Consider the following 23,406-nt stretch of genomic DNA (forward strand, 5'->3'; position numbering starts at 1 on the left):
TAAATTTCGACTACGAAAGTGTAAAACTGAAATAATAATCTTTCTGTAATGAGAACTAGTAAATGCTTTAAAAAGCATTTAATTATAGTACTTAATTACATGTACTTTTTAAAAAATGAACATGTCTGGAATGGGCTGACATAACGCGACCAAATATCAATTTCTTATGCATTTTGTAAGTTTTGAAGTACAATCGTAAAAAAGAAAAAAAAAGGATTGTTAAAATCTCAGAATGGCCAAATACTGACAATGTAATTAATCGATGAAAAAAATAATGAAAATCTAATCGATCAATCCGACAACAGAGTACTCGGAATAATTAATTGTGTTGATATTTCCTCCTGCAAAAGATACCGCCATTTTCGTCAATAGAAACATACTTAAACATGTAATTTTATTATTGTGAAATATATTTTGAGCAGTGCCGAAATCAATTATTAAAAAATCCCAGAAATTCTAAACCTTAGCCTGACAAGTTTTCTATACGTAAGAGTGGGATTGGGCAAATACCGGTAGTCCTTTTTAAATGACTGATTTGATATGACCACATGGGCATTATATCCGATCTACTCTCTGTGACATATTGATTCATTCGAGATATGAAAGTAGCGACATTGCAGAAAAATACATAATCTGAGCTATTGGGTTATGTAATTTTTTTCTGCAATGATCGCATATTCAACTCATAATGTCATTTCAAATGACCATGTGTCTTGTCTATTTGTTGTGATGAATACGCTAAGTAAGACGTTGATTGGACAATAAATACAAACCAATTCGAAACAAAATGAAGAATCGATTCCGCCAACGTGATGCAATAGTATAATAGAAACAATCAGACTGAAATCTACACGCCCCGTTTATCGATTGGTCGAAACCTACAACAGTCCAAGAAAAATCACGGACTGAACGAAATTATCATGATGATGTCAGACTCAAATTCCAATAGGAGACGATTTAACTGTTTCTTTTAGCTAACGTACCGATGTACATTAACAGTAATTTAGTAAATTTTACTTACTTTTTACAATCAATTCATTATTTGTTAAAAGAAAGATGTAAATATAAACAATAAAATGCTTTCGTTGATGATTCATGCGAGTTATGAAGGTAGCGACCATTGCAGAAAAAAATTACACATCACGCTAACGCGGGTTATGTATTTTTTCTTCAATGTCGCCACCTTCATAACCCAAATGAATCACTCAAAGAAAGCATTTTATTGTTTATTTCAGTACTTAACCATATAAAGAGACTTAACAGTGGACATTAGTGTTAACACCACGACTAAGTCACGAGGCATTTGCAATTGTGTTTAGCAAACAAATCCTAGGAGGTCAATATAACATTTGATTTTCTCTACATTGGACTAAAAATAGATCGTCCATTGAAACATCGCGTTTCTCATTTTTTTTTCGGCTATGACCTCAAACGAAACCGTTGCTTGTAAACACTCAATTTAATATTTGTCTGTATCAATTCGTCGCTGAATCATATAATAAAATAATTATCGCTGGGTTTTTTTTTCGATCAATACGATGATTTAAGCTATCGATCCTTGAAGTACAATATTCACCTCGCCTTCGACTCGGTGAATATTGTTCTTCTCGGGTAGCTAAATCATCGTATTGACCTCAAAAACAGCAATAGTTGTATATTATTATATGGTTGATTAATCCCTAGCTCTCTGATTGGCTCAAATCGAACTATCTCGAAAAAACAGAACGTTATATTCAGCTGCACGTGACATAGGAGTTCAATAAAACATTTTCTCTACATTGGACGAAAAATAGATCGTCCAATGAAACGTTGCGTTTCTCAATTTGTTCGGCAATGGCTCCAAACTAAAACATTGCTTGATAACACTCAATTTAATATATATCTGTATCAGTAACTGTTCGTCGCTGAAACATATAATAAAATAATTCTTGCTGTTTTTTTCGATCAATACGATGATTTAGCTACCCTTGAAGTACAATGTTCACCTCGCCTCCGGCTCGGTGAACATTGTTCTTCACGGGTAGCTAAATCATCGTATTGACCCCAAAACAGCAAGAATTGTATAATATTATTCTATTATACATGTATATACAAGTAATTATACAATTAATATAGAATTTTTATATTATTTTTATATTTGACTATATATTCATAGCATTCATTTATGTTAAAGGTCCTATTTCTTATATCTAGTGCAAGGTCAAGAGTTACCTAACTTATACGTCAGTAGTGGAATATTCTTGATCCGTGTTTACAAATTGTGTATTCTAGATAGTCAGCATTAAAAAGATGGTCAACATGTTACTTAATTTTTGATTACATTTAAGTATTGGGACCAAGCACTAGGATTATTAATTGATTCATCAAATATTTCATGTACGTGATCACTGTTTGAATAAAGATAAAAATGTTGAATTTCGATAAAGTTTATTATTATAAGCCAATGCTGATATTGGTGTTATGAAGTAAGAATTTGGAAATTTGGCAAAGGAGTAAACTTTTAATTAAGATTATGAAACAGTGATCACAGGATGACCACATGCGGTCAAGTCACATGGGTACTAAGAAAGTTAACAAGTTGTGGAAACGTCATGGAAACCGGTTCTGGGGTATAAAATGGCCATGCGAGCCCTGACAACCTCAGTTGCGGTTTCTCATTAATAAAATTGTAACGACATACAACTTGTTTTCTTTTAAGGTACGTATGTGTAGTTCAAATCATCTTAGCTTTAGAAATAGTATTTATAAGTAAACGCAACTAAGATGTTATAACTTGGAATTTAAAATGTTATTAATTAATTATTTATTTTCAGGATATTTTGTTAAATTGATTTAATTATTGTTACTTATTAATTTGTTTTATTCTGTTGTTATGAGTTGCGGTTTCTCATTAATAAAATTGTAACGACATACAACTTGTTTTCTTTTAAGGCCAGACAATAGAGGCTGAAATCAAGTACTAAGGTCCATTGCCCTCACAAACCAAGCTTCCCCTCAACTAAAGTCAAAATACAATACAACAATCTGGTGGAGAATCCGTAATCTTCGGAAATGGATCTTAGGAATGGCAAATCTATAAACAATTTCCAGGGAATGTTTCCCGTTAGACCGACGTCGGCTCCAACTACCGCCATCGGGGCAACACCAACGGCGCCACCATCCATCAGGATGCAAAGCCTGCAGAGGGCGAGGAGACTTTTGAGCGACCTGGCTACTCCCTCCTCGGATAGGCAGTCTCCTGATGTGCCGGCACGGCCATCCTTAAGACCAGCTACAAGTAATATTACTTCTGTAACTTCATCTGCAACGCCTCATTCAACTCATTCGGTTAACGTAACTGCATCTTTACCACCCTATTCACTATCATCCACTCATGCGCCGCCACAGGAGATTCGGCACGCGCCGAATGTTATAAAATTGTCTCCATACCACCAGGCTGAACCCGCTAGTCAATGGTGGTCTCTTTTCATGGCCATGGTGGCATATTTTAATATGTCGGAATCGGCAGCTTTGTCTGCTTTTCCTTTTTATTTAACGGATATCCCTAAGCAGTGGTACTTTCAGCTTAATGATACGATAAAAACTTCTTTAGAAACATTAAAAAATTCTTTTTTGGAAAGATTTCAGAAACAAAAATCGTCCTTTGATTTAAATTTGTTAAATTTAAAACAATATAAAGAGGAAAAAGTAGATGACTACATGGCTCGTGTAACGCGTTTGACCACTGAGTATGATCTTCCCATGCACTTGCTTGTAGGGATCACTATTCAGGGGTTAAAATCCGAATTGAGACAAATCGTAATGCCTCAAAGTCCGGATACTTTAGAAAAAGTTCGAAAACTTGCTCTTGTGGCGGAGCAAACCATAAGTAGTACAGAAACTGCAAATGCTTCGTTTGCAGCTTCTATTCAGCAATTAGAAGACAGATTAATGTCAAGTTTATCTAACAAACTAGAAGCGACCGCGGCTGCAATTTCCAACACAAACAATTCAAATTTTCGTAACCAATCTTTTCAAAATCGTTTTAGCCAAAACACTCAAAGAAATTTTCGTTCGAATTTTTTGCAGCATCCAAATTCAAATTTTAATCAAAATTATTCCAAAAACACATTTGTTAAATGCCAAGGTTGTGGTGGAAATTGCGCGAGCAGGCGAAATTGCCGAGCTCTAGGTAAATTATGTCTCAAGTGTGGCAAGCCAGATCATTTTGCTAGTGTCTGTCGATCGTCGAGACGTGTTAACAGAACCCAATAGGGGTGCGCGCCTATCCCTGGGTACTCCAAGGATGGGCACAAAGGTCAGAAAGCGGTGGTTTTAGGATTAACTATGGCCCTACAATCGCGAAACACAATAGATGTACAAATTGGTATCAGAAAAACGAAAGCACTGGTTGACACGGGTTCTCAAATAACACTTGTCAGTCAATCATTTTTTCAAAAATCTGAGTATGCAAATTCAAAATTATCCCGCCCGGATTATGACGTGATAAAAGGGGTTAGTAACAATACTCTTCCTATTTTGGGTAAGTTATCTCTCCCGATTGAAATGAACCACAAAATTCTTTGGACTTCCGTTCATGTTGTTAGAGGTCTGAATCAATCTTTGATTATTGGCATGGATTTCATGGAAAAGCATAATGTTTCAATACATCTAGGTTCTAAAACTATTCAAATTGCAGAGGCAAACAACTCTTTACCAATTGTGGACAAGCATCATTTTGCTAGAACAGCTCAGAAAATAACCATCCCAGCAAATCATGAAATGTTAGTTCCCGTCAAAATCTCCAGACTAAAATGTAACCAAACTGTTTATTTGGAACCCACTGAAAATATAAATCATATGAACTTATTAGCAGCAAAAACAATCACGCGTATTCAAAATCAACGCGGTGTTTTAAAAATCTGCAATCCGACCGAAGAGGAAATCATGCTTAACAACAACGCTATTGTTGCCTCAGTTGAATGTGTAAACACACATGACATTATTCCTTTTTATTCCCCAGAATGTGTTCAAACTAATGCAATAGAAACACAATTAAACTCAAAAAGTCAGCAAAAAACTCCAATAACCTTTGACTTGAAAAACTCTGAATTAAATGATACTCAAAAGTCGGAACTGCAAAATTTTTTAAGAGATTACAGGGATATCTTTTCAGTGGATTTATCAGAAATGGGGAAATCGATTAGGAGATTTTCACACAAAATAGAGACATACGACGCTCCCCCCATTCGAATGCCTTTTTATCGTCAACCCCCTCATTTACAAAAAGAAATAGATAGACAAGTTCAAGAGCTATTAGAAAATGACATTGTTGAAGAATCAAATAGTGAATATCATTCACCTGTTGTTTTAGTAAAGAAAAAGGATGGAAAATATAGATTCTGTGTAGACTATCGCAAATTAAATAAAGTTACAAAACCTTTGTCATTTCCCCTACCCAGACTTGAGTGTGTCTTTGACACTATTGCAGAGGCAGAATCTCAAATATTTTCTACTTTTGATCTGCATTCTGGGTATTGGCAATTACAAATGGATCCGGAAACCAGACATAAAGCAGCGTTCATTACTCAAAATGGAGTTTATGAATGGAAAAGATTAGGTATGGGATTAAAAAACAGCTGTGTTTCATTTCAAATGGCAATGTCACAAATTTTAAGGGGTTTACATTGGAAAAACATGTTGGTTTATGTGGACGACATTTGTGTCTTTTCAAAAGATTTCAATTCTCATTTACAACATCTTAAAGATCTTTTTGGTCGTTTGAGAAATGCAGGTTTAACCTTAAACCCTAAGAAATGTCACTTTGCGGCCAAAGAAGTTAAATTCCTTGGGCATCTTATTTCTAAACAAGGTATTCAAGTTGACCCCAGCAAAACAAAAATTATTGATACTTTTCCGATCCCTCAAAAGATAAAAGATATTAGATCATTTTTGGGAATGTGCAATTATTACAGGCGTTTCATTAAAAGTTTTTCAACATTGGTTGAACCCTTAAACAAATTGTTGCGAAAAGACGAAGATTTCATTTGGAACGAAGATTGTCAAATTGCTTTTGAAACTTTAAAAAGAAAATTAACATCTGCCCCAATTCTTGCATATCCAAATATGAACAAACCTTTCATTTTAACAACTGATGCTTCCAATTCAGCCATTGGTTATATTCTTTCACAAAAAGATAAGGGAAACAGAGAACATGTCATTGCCTATGGTGGTCGATCATTATCTAAACCTGAAAGAAATTGGTCCGCATCTGATGTTGAATGTCTAGCTGTCATTGAAGGTATAAGAGAATACAAGACATACCTTTCAAATAATGAATTCTTGGTCTTCACAGACCACAAACCATTACAATATTTAATGTCACAAAAATCCACAACTGGCAGATTAGCCAGGTGGTCCCTTGAGCTACAAGGGTACAATTTTAAGATAATTCACAAGGAGGGAAAAAGCAATGTAGTAGCAGATGCTCTCAGTAGACGAACGTATGAAAATCAAGATGAAAATGTTACCCATTCTCATAGTATTGAAGTTTTTGAACATGGTGCAACTGTAGAAGTTGAGTTCCACTATGAAAGTAGTGTGCAGGTCACTACTGTGGAACCTGACAATATTGAACCAAACTTGTCTTTAGTACATGAAAACATGGGATCTCTTCAGAAAGAATGCCCTGATTTCAGAGACATATATTTGTATTTAGAGTCAGAAACTCTTCCCGATGTTAGCAAAGAACGCAAAAAGGTCATTGCACAATCAGAGTCATACAGTCTTTGCAATGGTGTGCTTTATCACTGGTTCCAGAGACGAACCAAAAAGGTCAAGGATGATGATAGGTGGATTAAACAATTAGCTTTACCCAAAAAACTTCGTTTAGACGCACTCACAGCTTATCACGACAATAAAGCTGGAGGGGCTCATTTTGGGGTAGAAAAGGTCATGGCAGCTCTTAAACGAAAATATCATTGGCCAAGAATGCATCAAGAAATTTATGATTACATACAATCATGTGAAAGGTGTCAAAGAATCAAAAAGCACAAACATAATGGTCCTCCGCCTCTGACATCTATGCCTATAGATGGTCCATTTGAACGATGGCACATTGATTTTTTGAAACTAAGTAAAACAACTGAGGGTTATCAATACTTGCTTCTGGTTGTAGATTCATTTACAAGATGGATTGAAGCTTTCCCTCTTAAAAATCAAGAAAGCAAAGAGGTTGCAAAAATTTTGTTTGAACAAATTTTTTCAAGATATGGAGCACCACTAAAACTAGTGTCTGATCTAGGGAAACAATTTACATCAAACTTAATATTGTCCCTGTGTGAAATCTTTAATGTAAAAAAACATTTCACTTCAGCTTATCATCCTCAATCAAACAGTTTTTGCGAGAGAAACAATCGAACAATCTTACAAGCGATTCGAGCTTACACTGACAAAGAACAAAACAATTGGCCGAAATTAATTCCTGGAATTCTAATGGCACTAAGAAATTCACCTTGTACTCAATCAACAGACCATTCTCCCTTCTATATGACTTTTGGTCGTGAAATGAACTTGCCTTTTGATTTGAGTGTAACACCCAAAGACTCGCTGCAAGCAGATGCTAAGGAGCATATCCGCGATATACTCGAAAATTTAAAAATTACGCATGAGATAGCTAATCAAAATATAGCGGAGAAACAAGCGAAATCAAAAGAAAGATATGATGAACGGGCAAAAGAACCTTCCTTCAGATTAAATCAAATGGTTCTATTACAGCAATTTAAAACTCCAGTGGGTAAATCACCAAAGCTCATCGACAAATATGATGGTCCATATTACATATCTGAATTGGGACCAAATTTTACATACAAACTTCGAAGATGTTCAAATCACAAAGAACTGAAATCTTATGTAAACGCGAGCAGATTAAAAGATTACGTGCCAGGTGATGACATCAGAGATCAGCAACCTGAACAGGACATAGGCAGATTATTTAATGAAAATAATGACAATAATCAAAATGTCGTTGAAAATGCAAGGGAAAATTTAAATCCCCCTATAGATAACAATGTTGACAAAATCCAAGATAACACGTATTATCCTGTTGACAAAGTATTAAAGCTCAGAAATCGTACTGGTAAAAGGGAATTCTTTGTAAAATGGGAAGATGGTAGCAAATCTTGGGAACCAGAGGAAAATTTAAGCCAGGAACTTGTACGAGAATACTTCGTTAAACACACTAAACAAGGGAAGAAACGGAAATTTCCAACAACGCTTAAAAAACCATAAATACATGTACATCCAATAAAACATGTGGTGCTATGGGATATCTTTTCAAATAACGTTATTTTTTTATTTGGACGTTTTAATAATACAAATCGTGGTGCATTATGTGCCTGATCAACACATTTTGACAAAACACCACTAATTTTTTTTTATCTTTGGTCTATTTGTAGAAATTCAATGGCCCACAAAATTATTGTTGATGATGATGTTCTGGGGCGTATTTTCCTCCCGTGTGTCAGTATTGGGAATGGTAATACAAGGGTCTCATCCTCTGACAATACCAGGATCAGTTCATCGGCTTAACTATGGTACAATTTTTAAAAGTGAGAAAAATTTTGTACTAACTAACGAGTATTGGAGACAGACTTATGAAATAGTTCTTCCGAAACTACCCCCACGACCTAATTTAAAATATGATTGTATTACATTACCATCTAAAGCTTGCTCAAGTTTTACAAGATTTTTGCATCAAATAGAAGATTTAGATGCTAGAACAATGCTTGAATTTAAAGACACATACAAGTTTTTAGATGAAAATGTACCATTTATTCGAATTTCAAACAGAAAAAAGAAATCTCTCTTACCATTTGTTGGTGACTTATCAAAATCTTTGTTTGGGACTGCAACAATGGATGATGTAAATATTCTAAAACAACATGTAAACTCTTTGATAAAAAGCAACATTAAAGTCGCTAAATTCATCAAGATGCAATCACATCAATTTTCTTCATTTATGTCGGCTGCAGACAATCGATTTGACAATATCCAGGAGAGTGTAAAAGAAAACTATTTGGTCATAACAAATTTATCACAAATCATAACGGAACAAATTCAAAATTTTCAAAGTGGTCTTCTTCAACTTTCCGAACTTTATAATTCTCATATGGAAACTGCACACACATTGGTAAAACAATACTCGGCTTTCAAACAATCCATTGGTAACTTAATTGATGGTAAACTATCACCTGCACTTATATCCACACCGGTCATCACAAATACCATCCAAGAAGTTTCAAAAATTCTAACAGAAGAATATTCAAATTTTTACTTAACGATTAAAGATCCAGAATATTATTATAAACATGGTCAATTTGTATTTGGACGACATTTCGGAGCAATATATGTAACACTTAAATTTCCACTTTCACATGAAAAACTACCACTGAATCTCTATCAAGTTATATCCATGCCAGTACCTGTCAATGAAACGTCCAATCATGCTACGCAACTGCTTGATTTACCGGACTACCTAGCCATTACATCACACCAACAGTACTATTTACTCTTGGACAAGACTGACTTAGCAACTTGTCACAAGCACCAGCTATATCTTTGCAATTTCAATAAAGCCCTCATGCCGGTCACTCAGAAATCCTGTATTATGAGTTTATTTGCTAATGATAAACAGTCTGTAAATGAAATGTGTAATTTCCGATTTCAACATGATTTACTTAGACCTACGGCTATTGAATTATCAGCAGGGTCTACTTTAGTTTACAACAGTTATCACCTCATTGTAGATTGTCCAAACAATCAAACAATTTTACATGGATGTTCTATGTGTATAATTCAACTACCTTGCAGATGTTCCATAACTACAAAATACTGGTATCTTCCACCCAGGTTAGTCAAGTGTCAAACCGAATCTAAAGTTCAGATATTCCATCCAGTTAATTTAGCATTATTGCAACAGTTCTTTAATGACTCAAAATTACTGGCATTACAAGCTGACACTACGTTTGCTTCTTCTTTAAAAGTACAAATTCCTGGATTTGAAATGTATAAGCATGATTTTCAAAAAAGGCTAGTCGCAGATTCAAAACTTCATTTTAACATGAAAAAAATGACTGATGCTACTAAAAGGAACGAAAAAATTTTCCAATCACTATCAGAACCAATTTTGACTGGAGATATTGAATTAAATACTATCTGGCCGACTACTAATGATGTATTGACTTATATTTCATTTATCATGACAATTTTGGTATCTCTGATTTCAGGATGGTTATTTTTCAAACAGAGAAAACTTTTATTACTTATTTCGCTTTTAAAACAATCCCCTTATGCCAAAGCTGTTGAAAATGAATATGTTTTTCTACAAACTACAACTGAAAACCCTAAACACATTTTAGACGTTATCAAGGATACTTTGAAATGGGATCATGTCTTATTTGCTCTCTCTATTTTTATTCTTGTCACATGTGCTCTAGTGCTTCTTAATATGAATAAGCGGTATCGGTGTGGAACAACAATTATTCTGGAGGTAACTTCAGGTACTAATTGTGCTATCATTCCGCTAATTTCTCTGTCGTTGTGTCCATCCTTGCTTGAGATAAATCCACCCTCTTCAATTTCAAACATGTACATAAAAGATTTCCCATCGAGAATACTGATAACTGATTGGACAGATTTCAAAGTTACAAACAAATTACAATATTCAACTATAGAAATTCCACCCTGTACTAAACTGTCATGGATAAATCGATATCGAGTAAAGAAAGTTATGAAACAACCTTACATGGCATATATCTTGCTGAAACACGGAAACATAACAATGCCTATTCCTTCAATCAGCATCCAAAAGCATCTTGAGTATTACAAATATTAAGACTTCTGTCTTCTAATGCTTGCTTAGCACTCTCATTGTCATGTTTGTTTCTTATGTTACTCGCATTTTCTTTTCATTTAAACTGATTGTCAAATATTCTACGGGTGATTGCAGACTATACTATAATAATTATTTATATATGAAAATATATTAGTAGCCAACATAAAGATGTATTAATAAAACTACATAAAATATGTGTTGTTTATATATTGTATATTTACTAACTATGTTATTTTTTTTTATATTTTTCATGAATCACTCCGATGATGTTAAATGACGACTCGCCCAAGGTGCTACACCATATTGTACACAATCTAATCAAAACAAAAAGGAGTGCTTTAAGGACTATGTATACAATGACGCTATATTTACCTAAATAGGTAATGGTACTAACACTTGTGAACTGTGCAAATACAAGTGAAACAAAGTGAACTGTGTAACTCCTAGACAACACTGTGTATTTACAAACTGTGATCATGTGACTTTCCACATACCTAACAAACGGTGAACATTATGAACAGTGGTTGGATGTAAACTGTGTACTTATATATCATTTATAGTGAGATGTTGTAATTTTTATCATTGTTTTGAATGGTGTTTATACACTTATAACTGACAAATCATGTAAAATATGGTTGGCACTCAAACTGTTTTTAAATTTGGAGCACCAAATTTTTACGGGCGAGGAAGTAATTAATATAGAATTTTTATATTATTTTTATATTTGACTATATATTCATAGCATTCATTTATGTTAAAGGTCCTATTTCTTATATCTAGTGCAAGGTCAAGAGTTACCTAACTTATACGTCAGTAGTGGAATATTCTTGATCCGTGTTTACAAATTGTGTATTCTAGATAGTCAGCATTAAAAAGATGGTCAACATGTTACTTAATTTTTGATTACATTTAAGTATTGGGACCAAGCACTAGGATTATTAATTGATTCATCAAATATTTCATGTACGTGATCACTGTTTGAATAAAGATAAAAATGTTGAATTTCGATAAAGTTTATTATTATAAGCCAATGCTGATATTGGTGTTATGAAGTAAGAATTTGGAAATTTGGCAAAGGAGTAAACTTTTAATTAAGATTATGAAACAGTGATCACAGGATGACCACATGCGGTCAAGTCACATGGGTACTAAGAAAGTTAACAAGTTGTGGAAACGTCATGGAAACCGGTTCTGGGGTATAAAATGGCCATGCGAGCCCTGACAACCTCAGTTGCGGTTTCTCATTAATAAAATTGTAACGACATACAACTTGTTTTCTTTTAAGGTACGTATGTGTAGTTCAAATCATCTTAGCTTTAGAAATAGTATTTATAAGTAAACGCAACTAAGATGTTATAACTTGGAATTTAAAATGTTATTAATTAATTATTTATTTTCAGGATATTTTGTTAAATTGATTTAATTATTGTTACTTATTAATTTGTTTTATTCTGTTGTTATGAGTTGCGGTTTCTCATTAATAAAATTGTAACGACATACAACTTGTTTTCTTTTAAGGCCAGACAATAGAGGCTGAAATCAAGTACTAAGGTCCATTGCCCTCACAAACCAAGCTTCCCCTCAACTAAAGTCAAAATACAATACAACACAATCATATTAGAGAGGTTGAGATTTTAAACGTGTACGAGTACGCGTACGTGTGTTAAAACTACACATACACGTACACGTTTTTGTAATTTATCAGTTGAGATTTCTTAACTTGTAGGATATAAATTTGTACGTAAATCGACGCAGTTTTGTGACATGAATTTATTAAGTTTATTCCAAATAAATGGTAAATTTCTTATCAATTTTCATGCAAATGAAGTTTAAAAATCTATGTAATGTATCACAAGAATACATTCACTCATCAATAAGAATTTATTTGTTGTAAAAAGCTACACGTTTGTACTTACGTGTAGACGATACTCTACAAGTTTAGAGAACGTGTAGAAACCATGTTGTCACAAAAACTGATGACGTAATACGCGAAGAATTTAGGTGATTCCCCTAGTTCACGTACACGTACCCGTACACGTTTGAAATCTCAACCTCTCTATTTATAAGTCAATGTAAGGCGCGGTTCTTTCTATAATTAGAACAATGTTGTTTGTATCAAAATAGTTCCAAGATCTTAGACTAAAATCTAAGAAAAGCCAACACCCTACAAGATTCCAATATTGTTATTCTCATCTACATACATATTGCAAGGTTAAATCTTTCTCTGTACTAGTATTTTCATAAGATACAATGTATTCCCTGTATAATAGAGAGGTTTAGCAAACCAACGTGTACGCGTACGTGTACGTGTAGAACGGAAAATATGTGCATTACGTCATCAGTTTGTGTAATGACGAATTTCTACACGTATGTACCCGAATGAACATACGTGTAAATTGCAAAGTACCCGTAAGGTCGAACTTGTACCCTCTGTTTCCTTGTTGTCTATTAATTTTAAAAAATATGTTAACTTTTCTTAAGCCTGAATATTCAATGCGAATACTGATATCTACCAACATAAATTTTCATTAGCGTTTAATATGTTATTGTAGTTTTATTTCACGCATCTCTTCCTCCAAAACATGCAATGGCTCCGTTATCTTATCAATTTGCGATAAATAAAAATGTGCATATATAATAAATGAAGTTTAATAAAATTAACACATGCAGAATATCTACTTTTCGTTTATAACCAACATTTTTAGCTTAGTAGGAGAGGATATCCATAATGGCATTAAAACATTTAAACGTACAAGTACACGTTACAACTGCTAAACAAGAAAAGTAATTGAGCTGGTACGGGTAGTTCTAACTTGTAACCTACACGTACAAGTACACGTACACGTTGGTCTGCTAAACCTCTCTAATATTTACTTTTACCAGTGTCTTCGTCTGTGATATCGGTAGGAATCAATTTAATAGTGACGTCGAGTTCAATACAATTCATCAGTAACGCAAGTGACGTAGTAAGGGTCTTAAGCGGAGTTTGCAATGTTATACGAATTGGAAAACACGTAAAAATGTCGATTATTTCATATCTAATCGCGCAGTTGTTGAAAATTACATAAATGTAAGTAATAAGATAACACTCATCGATATTTTGAGGTAGTAATAGTGGTCGGGGAGTGATCAAATCCATCATAAAGCCCTTCGAGCTTTATATGATTTGATCACGTCCCGACCAAAGTTATAGTCTTATAATACTCAAAGAATGATTATTCCATACATATAAGGAAAGTCGATTGATGCCTTGTGGAAAAATATATCAAGGGACTGATGAAGGAACCTATTTCATAGAAAAACAAACGTCCATAGCTATGATTTCTCAATATGCTATTTAAAGCGTATTTTGGTACAAGTACTTAAATATTGTTAAGAAAGTATTGTTTCTACATGTATTTACAAAATTGTTGTTTCAACAGAAAACCAAAGCATTTTGCACAGTACATTAGGAACATGCATGTCTGCAACTAAAAACTGTAGAACAACAAAACTCGATTTCTCAAATAAATATAGATACTGGTAGATTTATGTAACACTGTCAAAATATAAATATTAAATGCAACCCTGCATAAGTTAGGCGGTTTATTCCACGGGAAGAAATATCACATCACTGGGCCAGAAAGAAGGGGTGCGTGCTTTAGTGTCGAGCCGGACAGACCCCGACCCACGAAAGGCGTGCGGATGAAATCCCCATGCATTAAAAAGAGATAACATGTCTTCGCCGCTTTTTTGTCCTTTGTGGGTTTCCCATGCTATCACTATTGCACGCGTCCTCTTACTCATGAGAAGAAGTTTGCTTCCTAGAATTACAGTATGCTCACTGCCGTCAGTGTCAATTTTGACTAGAACATTTCGGTTGGACAAGGACAGAACCTTGTCTACCGTTATAGTATGTGGTTCAGCCTTCTGCTCGCCGGGTAACACACTCGTAAAGTCTTCAATGCCAACTGAATGGTAAACAATTGTCATATTCTCCATGACTTTATTTTCTGCCACAGACATGCATAGTCCGCGAATATTCTCTCTGTCCGATTCCACAGAAATCACGTGATGACCTTTTCGCGCCATACGTAATGATGTCACACCTACACTAGCTCCTATGTCAACAAAAGTTGTTCGTGGATAATTTTCTAAATACATCGATATGAAGTCATCAACTTTCATCGAAAATCGGTAACTCAGCTCGCTCATTTTCCTGTACAGGCTTTCATCTTCGCTATTCCCAACGCCGTACAAAACAAACGGAAGTTTGCCGGAGTAAAGTCTGTAGGAGACTACACTAGCTGGAGGATGACTGGAATCGCACACCTCAAAGTTTTCAACCCACTGACCGCTCCATTGTAAAACTTTGACTTTCTCGCTGCCATCCAACATTTGATTGACTCGCCCAAGGATCATCAAACTACCACTACCCGTAACGTTTATGCGAAGTCTCTGGCGTATCTGACTCACTTTACTCTCATCCAGAAAAATGAAGACAACGGATAGCACCAGAAGCACAGATAGGCCGTACGTTATACACCGGCCTGATCGTAAGAACCTCGAAGACACCATTTTTGATCTCTGTTTCTTCTTGTCTTGTGGAATTTAAATGACAGGAGCCGAAAACATTGTCCCTTTTCTAAGTCAAAGTAATTTCTCCATTTTTAAAAGTATACTCAGTGTTGAATGGATTACATGGGGTCAGTCGCGCTCTGATTTATACTAGGGATCAAACAGTGTGCAGTTTTATAATCCGATGTGGATTTAACTACCGGAAAAGACCGGTATTTTCAAATGAGAAATAATTTTAAAGGCCAGCTTTCATTAATGTGTAGATCAATTCGATTCGATGAATACATCATTCAAGTCACTGTTTACATTTTTATAAAAAGAATGGTTTAATTGAGGTGTCCATTCATAACAAATTCCAATTACGTCAACTCTTCAATCACTATTGTAGGTACAGGTACAAATGTGTAAATAAAAAGGGGGACGGGAGTGAATGTAAATGATAAATGAGTAATTATGTGTCGTTATCATATCATCATAAGTTTACCAAAGCTTCAAGCTGCTTGGTCCGATTTTTATCAAATTTTATGCACGCTTTTAAACGATAATGCTATGCTTAGTATATGTATAATAATAGACATTGCAGTAGTTTTACCCGTCAATTATGCCAAATTTCAATGACGAAAAATACGTACAAAATTTGCTAACAAAACAAACGACATTAAAAGGTACCGCGTTATTTCGCCTCATGTTAAATTTCACCCCTGACAACGAGACGGGTATGGTTGTATTACGAATTTGACATCGCTTTAAATAAAGGTCAAAATGATCAGACAAATTACAAATAAACATGTGTACGTTTTGTTCGCTAATATTTCCAAAGACTGCTTTCTTTACAATAGATGCATAGCATGCGGGTTGAATAACCTCAATTATTCGGGGGACGAAACCAAGCGGTTTCCTTTTCTAAACATTCCCGTGATGCATTTTGGTTTGTTTTTTCGTTTGCCCAAAGAGAAATTATTTTTATTTACTTTGAATATTTCTAACTTTGAAAGGAGACTGATTCTGCTGGTGTAAATAGGACAAAGTCCATAACTTTCTAAGATAAATGATTTGTATGAAAAAAAAGTTGATACTGTAATTACAAAAAAATCGGACCAAGCAGCTTTCAATACTTGTTCATTAAATTATCAAAAAGTTAATAACTTGTGTATTAATTCGGAAAATGTGTTCCAGAAATATTTCATATGTGGACGTTTACTATTATATGAATTTCAATTTAGACAATTTAGCATTGAGCAAATATGTGTTGAGTGTGTATTTTGCAGAATTTAACACTGTTAGTTGTTTTTGCTACAAACTATTGTCGCCTTAATACTTGATGTAAACAATAAATAATAATGATAATTCATATTATTACATTTGGATGGACACTCTATATATAGGATAATATGTCAAGCTTGGATGAGGAGTAATTTTCAGTCTTTTGGTAGTACCCGTATTAATCGCATCACGTTTCGTGCTTCCGGGCGCTTAAAGCGTCGCTATGCAATGTACAAAAAAATCAACAGTTGAAACTACCTTACAAGTCATAAGTTATCTGTTACAAGTTTGAAGAGAAAATATCATACGTTAATAATTAATTAATGTTTTGCTGACATTAACGGGGGAAATTTATCTAGTAAGAAACGCTGTTAAATATTTTTCATTTATGATGTAGCTTGAATAATCGAAGAAATTAACAAACTGTATGATGATAAATCGGCAATTTTATATGCTTCATGATCTGTAAAGATTTTTTTTTTAAACTTATAAAATGTAGACCTAATTACTGCATTTTCAAAACATCAACAGATGAAATTACCAGACCGTCTTGAGGCTGTTCAAAGTAAATCCTATATTTTAACGTAACGTACATTTTTTTTTAAAATTCCTATTGGAATTTAATTTTTACCAGTTTGATTTGCTAAAATACTGTAATCTGTAGAAATTTAAAATGTTTAAAGCATATTATGGACTATAAATCAGATACTCAATGGGATTCTCAGATCAATATTAACGATGAATTATTTATGGATAACGTATAAGTAGTTTGAACACTCACTGTATTTGTATTAATGTAAATGAATAAAAAAGTATTTTGAAAGTTTTGTTTGTTTTAATTTTATCGCTCCCCTCTTTGATTTGGTATTTTGAAGTGACGTTTAACGTAGAATTAATTTTGGGCAGCCCAAACTGTATGATGATAAATTGGCAATTTTACATGCTTCAAGAACTGTAAAGATTTTTCCACAAAACCTATCAAATGTGAAACTAAATTATGCATGTTCATCCTTCAAATCAATATTAGAAATATTATTTTTGTCCTTAAATTTCCGTTCATTGATAAGAAAAATAATGATAGATGATTTAACTTTAACATTTTTGGCCCAATATAAAACTGAATGAATTGAGGAAATAAATGCTGTTCCAAAGCCAATTGAAAGCTGAATAAGTATAGGATAAAGAGGGGAAAGTGCAGTCGTTTCGGGTACTCCGAATCTCCTTTTACAACTTAGATGCAATATATGCAAAACGCATGTTTGTAATTGGTTGTTTGGTGTCAACGGAACGGAAATTATGTAAGAAAATGGATCTTTGTCACAAAGTACATGTATTTCAATCTTTTAAGTAGCGACTTTGACAGTAGTTCTTATGACATCACCGCTTTAGTATATTGTTGGTCACTTTTTGGTATTTCAAATCAAAGCTAAACTGGCACAAAACATTCGGATAAAAATAACAGTTTTATTTAATAAAATGAGAAGAAATGCTGATAGTTATTAATTATTAACCCTAAAACACTTCTAAAACAATCCTAAAATTCTTCTTGTGTCATCGCTTATTTAAACCGGGTCCGTAGGACATCTGTCATTTTAACGATAGAACATTCTATCTAGCAAAACGGGAACACACCATTGCGATCCGTTTTATATAAGTTTTTGCTTTTGCAATATCAAAGGGGAAATATGTCAAACTATGTGTGGTTTTTCAAATATATGCATGGTCTGAACAAAATTGTGTAAATCTAAAGTGGATTTCTGCCAATGTAAAACAAAGGTTACAAAACCAATATATCCAAAAGTGGTCTAGTGAAATTAATAACTCGCCAAAAGGGAAAATTTACAAGATTTAAAAAAAAAAATCTTAGTTATGAAAATTACATTAATATATTGCCACATAAGCTCAGAAAGATTTTTATGAAATTTAGACTAGGAGATTGTACAATATTCCTTTAATGTAAAGAATTATTGACGTTTAGACATAAATATTTTGATGATAAATACTGTTCAGCACCAAATACTTTTAAGTTTTGTGAACTTATGTCTTGTACTTATGTTACAAATCTGAAAAAAATATGTTATTTTATTATCAAAATATACAGTCTGATTTAATAGTCTGTCCTCCATAATTTTACTTCATCCTATTTCCATGCAGTCGGATATAATAGCCTATAATAATTCTACTTCATCCTATTTTCATGTATATATTGTATATTTATACTTAATTACTATTCATTTACTACCTATCTATGCATTTATAAAATGTACCTATGTTTTTGAACTGTATATAATGATTGATCTCATGGAATAATCTGAGTTGAATTGAATTGTAGATCAACCTGGCATGCTACTTGACGCATAATTTGTAGGTGGATGGGGTGCTCTGTTGTTCAGGGGTCCTGCAATTGTTGTAAAAGTCCTGACCACTGTGCCCAATAACTGCCAGACAATAAACCAATTATTGTTTATAATATAAAAATTAAATTATACAAATGAAATATTTTACAATACAAATAATTTTTTTACAATACAAATGAAAATTATACGGTACAAAAAGAATCCCTACAATACAGTTGAAAAATTAAACAAACGAAAATCAAACAATGTAAAATTATACAATACACATGAACATTAAAAAAACTAAAAATGGAAAATTATACTATGTAAATGAAATATTATACAATACAAATAAACATTTTATAATAAAAATGAAAACTTTTACATTACAAATGGATAAGATCAAATTTTGCAACGTTTAAGATGCCATAAACATGTACATGTATGTTATTGTATTCCAATACCGGCACACTTTACGGAATTTATTATTCAAATCACAAATCAATGAGACAGATATTCACAATCTTTAAATAATAAAATAAAGTCTTTTTTGTATTTAAAAAGAGTAAACAAGAGTTACTTTTCTTTCACTGCATTTTGTGTGCATATTTAATTTTTCAAGGAAATTAAAAATAACGCACAATCGGTTCTGATGCGAGATATTTTTGCAAAAAAAGAAAACATTGTTTTTCTCTGATATATCAATAAGTTATTCTATAATATTTACTTTACGATTACTTCTGATGTAAAAGACACGGCAAACTTTAATACATGTATTAGGTGTCATTTTTGCCATATTAGTTGTATTTTTTTTCCAAAACTTTTCCCCCAAAGATTTGATAAAAAAATTAAAGACACAAATTGATTTGTTTATTGATTGATCAATTACATGTATATAATAGTAATACCATCAACGATTCCTTTCACACACCCATTGAAAACAAATCCAATGTAAATTCCCTGTTTGAAAACTTGTTCAAATCTTATTTTATATATGCTGATTTTTCCTATCAGCGTGAAAATTTTGATAAATTCATTCACCTGACTTCACACACAAAATTTTCATTTACTTTCCAATTTCTGAAAATTTGGGTCGGTCCGTCTTGGAAAACAAATTATAAAAAAGTGGCCTTTTAAAATTCCCGTAGACAAAGCTGTCCCTATCCTGAATGAATGAGATTTGTAATACTTACTGTTGATTCCCAAAACTTGTAGGGCTTTTGCCAGTACTGATAGCGGGTTAGTAGTTGGCCGGAGTAGTGGCAAAACAGGGGGGTTGTAACATTTGGCCAGACTTGTAAATATTTGTTCATTATTTTCACCGGACAAAATTAGGTGTCATTGGCATTGATGCGCAAGGGGGTTCCTTTGCCTAGTTGATCGGTCTTGGAGTATTTAATAAGCAGATTGATAATAGAGTGTTTAATTGAAATATCCTGAACCTGGATAATTTTATCGGGTGAGTAACCCTTAGATAATGCCAATTCCCCACTCTTAATAGTGCATAATATGCTAAGGTAAACGCAGCAGAAAACAGTGAAGTTTCATATGTATCCTGGCATACCACAGGCAACTTATGAAGAATTTGATTCAAAATGTCTAGTGTTATGGGCATGCGCACATCCCTGTTGTAATTTTGCCTTTTCATGCCTTCTAATACTTTACCAACACGGAAATGCTTTGTTGGGTCACTATTTTCTAATACTTTACATTTAAATGCAATTGCAGATATATAGGCCCTATCAGTGGTTTGTTTGCAGCCTTGTATAGACAAGTGAGCTATGAACATTAAAATGTGATTTGATGGTGGTCAAAGGATGGATAACTGTTGATTTAATCTAAACTGGTCGAAAGCTTGCAAACCCACAGCGTTAGCTTTGGTAGTGTTACTGGCTAGAGATGACATGAGAAGACGGTTCAATTCATCTTAAAGAGCACGTTGTAAAAGGAGGTTGGTATGGGCTGGGGTAGCTGGTCTGCTGCTGGAGCGAGTTCCCTGAATCTGTCCCACTGTTGACGAGATATTGCATCTGCTATACCATTTTGATTGCCAGGAATATGCTCGACTTTGAACTGAATGTTGTGTTTTATAGTGACAAGCATGAGTGGCCTAATGAGAAACATTACTCTATCTAATCAGATGAGGATGATTGTTTGTTAATGATGTGTACAAGAGCTATGTTGTCTATATGTAAGATAATTTTTTTGTTTCGGAGTGCTTTAGCACAAATAGTGAATGCCAAAACAATGGGGACTAATTCTAAAAATGTAATGTCATGAATGATTGGTTTGTTTGCCCATGACGATGGCCACTGGAGATAGGCCCACTGCCCTTGAAAATATGAACCGCATCCTAATAAAGCTGTCCCAGAGCTATCTGTAAAAAGGTTAAGTGTTTCTTGAGAACTCCATTCGGAATCCGGGAAATATACAACCCCATTGAAATTGGTCAGGAGGTCGAGTTACCTTTGCATATCTAATTTCATTGCAGAGGTAACGTTAATATGGTGAAAGGGTTGAACCTTACCAGTCATAGCATTATAAAAACATTTCTTGAATGCTCGACTACCTGGTATGGCCCTGGCCAAAACATTAAACTTGCCTACAATGCTCTGCAGTGAATTGATGGTAGTTGTTCTTTTCTGAATATGATGTGTGAGAATTGACAACATTTCTTGAATCTTTGGTGGTGGTATGCGAATTTGCATTTGAATTGTATCTATGACCAGACCCAAGAACACCAGTGATGTTGTAGGCCCATGTGCTTTGTCCTTATTAAGTGGAATCCCCATATCTGTACATATGCTATGAAATGTGTCGACTAGAATATGGCAGTGGTTAGTATCAGACCTACCGGCAAAAATAAAATCATCTAGGTAATGGTGGGTGGTTTCTAAACCAGATTGCCTTCTGACCAACCATTCGACGAATGTAGAAAATGTTTCAAAATTTTTACACGAAATCGAGCAGCCAAAGGGCAACATTTTATCGAAATAGTAAGCACCCAAAAAGAAAAGTCCTAGCAATTCAAAGTCCCCAGGGTGTACGCGTATTAGCCTAAAAGCGCTTTTTATATCCTCTTTTGCTAACAAGGCCCCCCTTCCCAATTTGCTAATGGTATTTGCGACTGTATCGAAGGAAGTGTAGGTTACTGTTGTATATTTAGGGTCTATGTATGTATTTATGCTGGACGACGGTGGGTAAGATACATGTGTTATCATTCTCCAACCGCCGTCGCTTTTGGGAACTAAACCGATTGGCGAGACATGAATGTTGGGCATAGGTGGTTGTAGGAAGGGGCCGGCCATGCGGCCCTAATCCAACTCCTTAGAGATTTTTGTTTGCAATATATCTGGGTATTGATTGGCTGATACTAAGTTGTGGGAAAAAATAGGAAGTCTGGGTCCTGCGTAACTCAATTTAAATCATTCCTTAAAACCTGTATCAAAGTTTATGCGGCTTGCCTATCTGGGTAATGTTGTAAATATTGTGAAATGGACTTAATGAGGATTGGGGTGAATCCCAGAGACCAAAGGCTATTATTGTTTGGGGTGTCGAGGGAAATTGGTCGTGGGGTTGTTGTTGAATTGGTAGGGGGTTGACCTTGGTTTGATGTGTTGAAGCGAAATGGTCTGTTAACTTTGGTTGCTTGTGTAGGTGTACCCGAAGAGCAGGTGTTACAGGAGTGTGCATTATTGCACCTAAGGCATCTGTGTACATATTGGCAGTTTGGTCTGGTGCATGCACCTTTGAAGTTGTAGTCAAAGCATTTGTCACTGTTTACCCTTTTGTTTGAGGTGTAAGTCTGGTTGTATGTGTGGGTCTGGGGTGCAGTGGGTGTCATGTAAATCATCCATAACTCAGGATCAACTACACCCCAATCTGTGTTTTGGTTAATGGAGGCCCTAAGGCGGTACTGTTCGTCGTATGTGAGCCAGCCCTGTGATCTCTGGCTTCCTAGCCTAATGTCATGCATGTACTTTAAGAATTGTTGTATTTTTTCTGGATGTGCTGCTGTGTAAATCCTCATGAAGATAATGAATGCATCTGTCCAACGATCAATGTTTTGAATTTTGTGCTGAGGTTTAGGTTGGACAATTAATTGGCCGGTTGCATAGGTCTTCATTTGAGATGGTATTAGGCCAAAAGATCTTTAAGATGCGTCTGAGGGATTTGGTTTGGAAGACTTCAAGTTTTCTTTCAATCAGTAGAGAGGTTTTCCAGCACTCTGAACCATATAGAAGGACGCTGAGTACATTACTATTGAAGATCTTGATCTTGGTGCGGCTGTTAAGTGCAGTAGATCTCCATATAGTTTTCAACATTGCAAAAGCTTGGTTTGTCTTGCTGATCCTGGTGTCGATTTCTTTGTTGCAG

At 34.4% G+C, this 23,406-nt stretch overlaps 1 protein-coding gene and 1 long non-coding RNA gene across 2 annotated transcripts; one reads left to right on the forward strand and one right to left on the reverse strand.

The window, feature by feature from the left end:
• Positions 1–2,211: 2,211 nt before the first annotated feature.
• LOC109620344 (uncharacterized) lies at positions 2,212–10,980 on the forward strand. Its single transcript, XR_010714812.1, has 3 exons — positions 2,212–3,277; positions 8,436–9,888; positions 10,266–10,980. It is a non-coding gene; the product is annotated as an uncharacterized lncRNA (long non-coding RNA).
• A 2,811-nt stretch (positions 10,981–13,791) lies between these two features.
• Positions 13,792–15,680, reverse strand: LOC136276544 (uncharacterized). The gene has a single exon (XM_066088827.1). It carries the CDS (start codon positions 15,428–15,430, stop codon positions 14,459–14,461), a length of 972 nt encoding a protein of 323 aa, XP_065944899.1. The 5' UTR covers positions 15,431–15,680; the 3' UTR covers positions 13,792–14,458.
• Between the last annotated feature and the right edge of the window lie 7,726 nt (positions 15,681–23,406).

Source organism: Magallana gigas, chromosome 6, assembly GCF_963853765.1.
Source record: "Magallana gigas chromosome 6, xbMagGiga1.1, whole genome shotgun sequence".
Classification (NCBI taxonomy): Eukaryota; Metazoa; Mollusca; class Bivalvia; order Ostreida; family Ostreidae; genus Magallana; species Magallana gigas.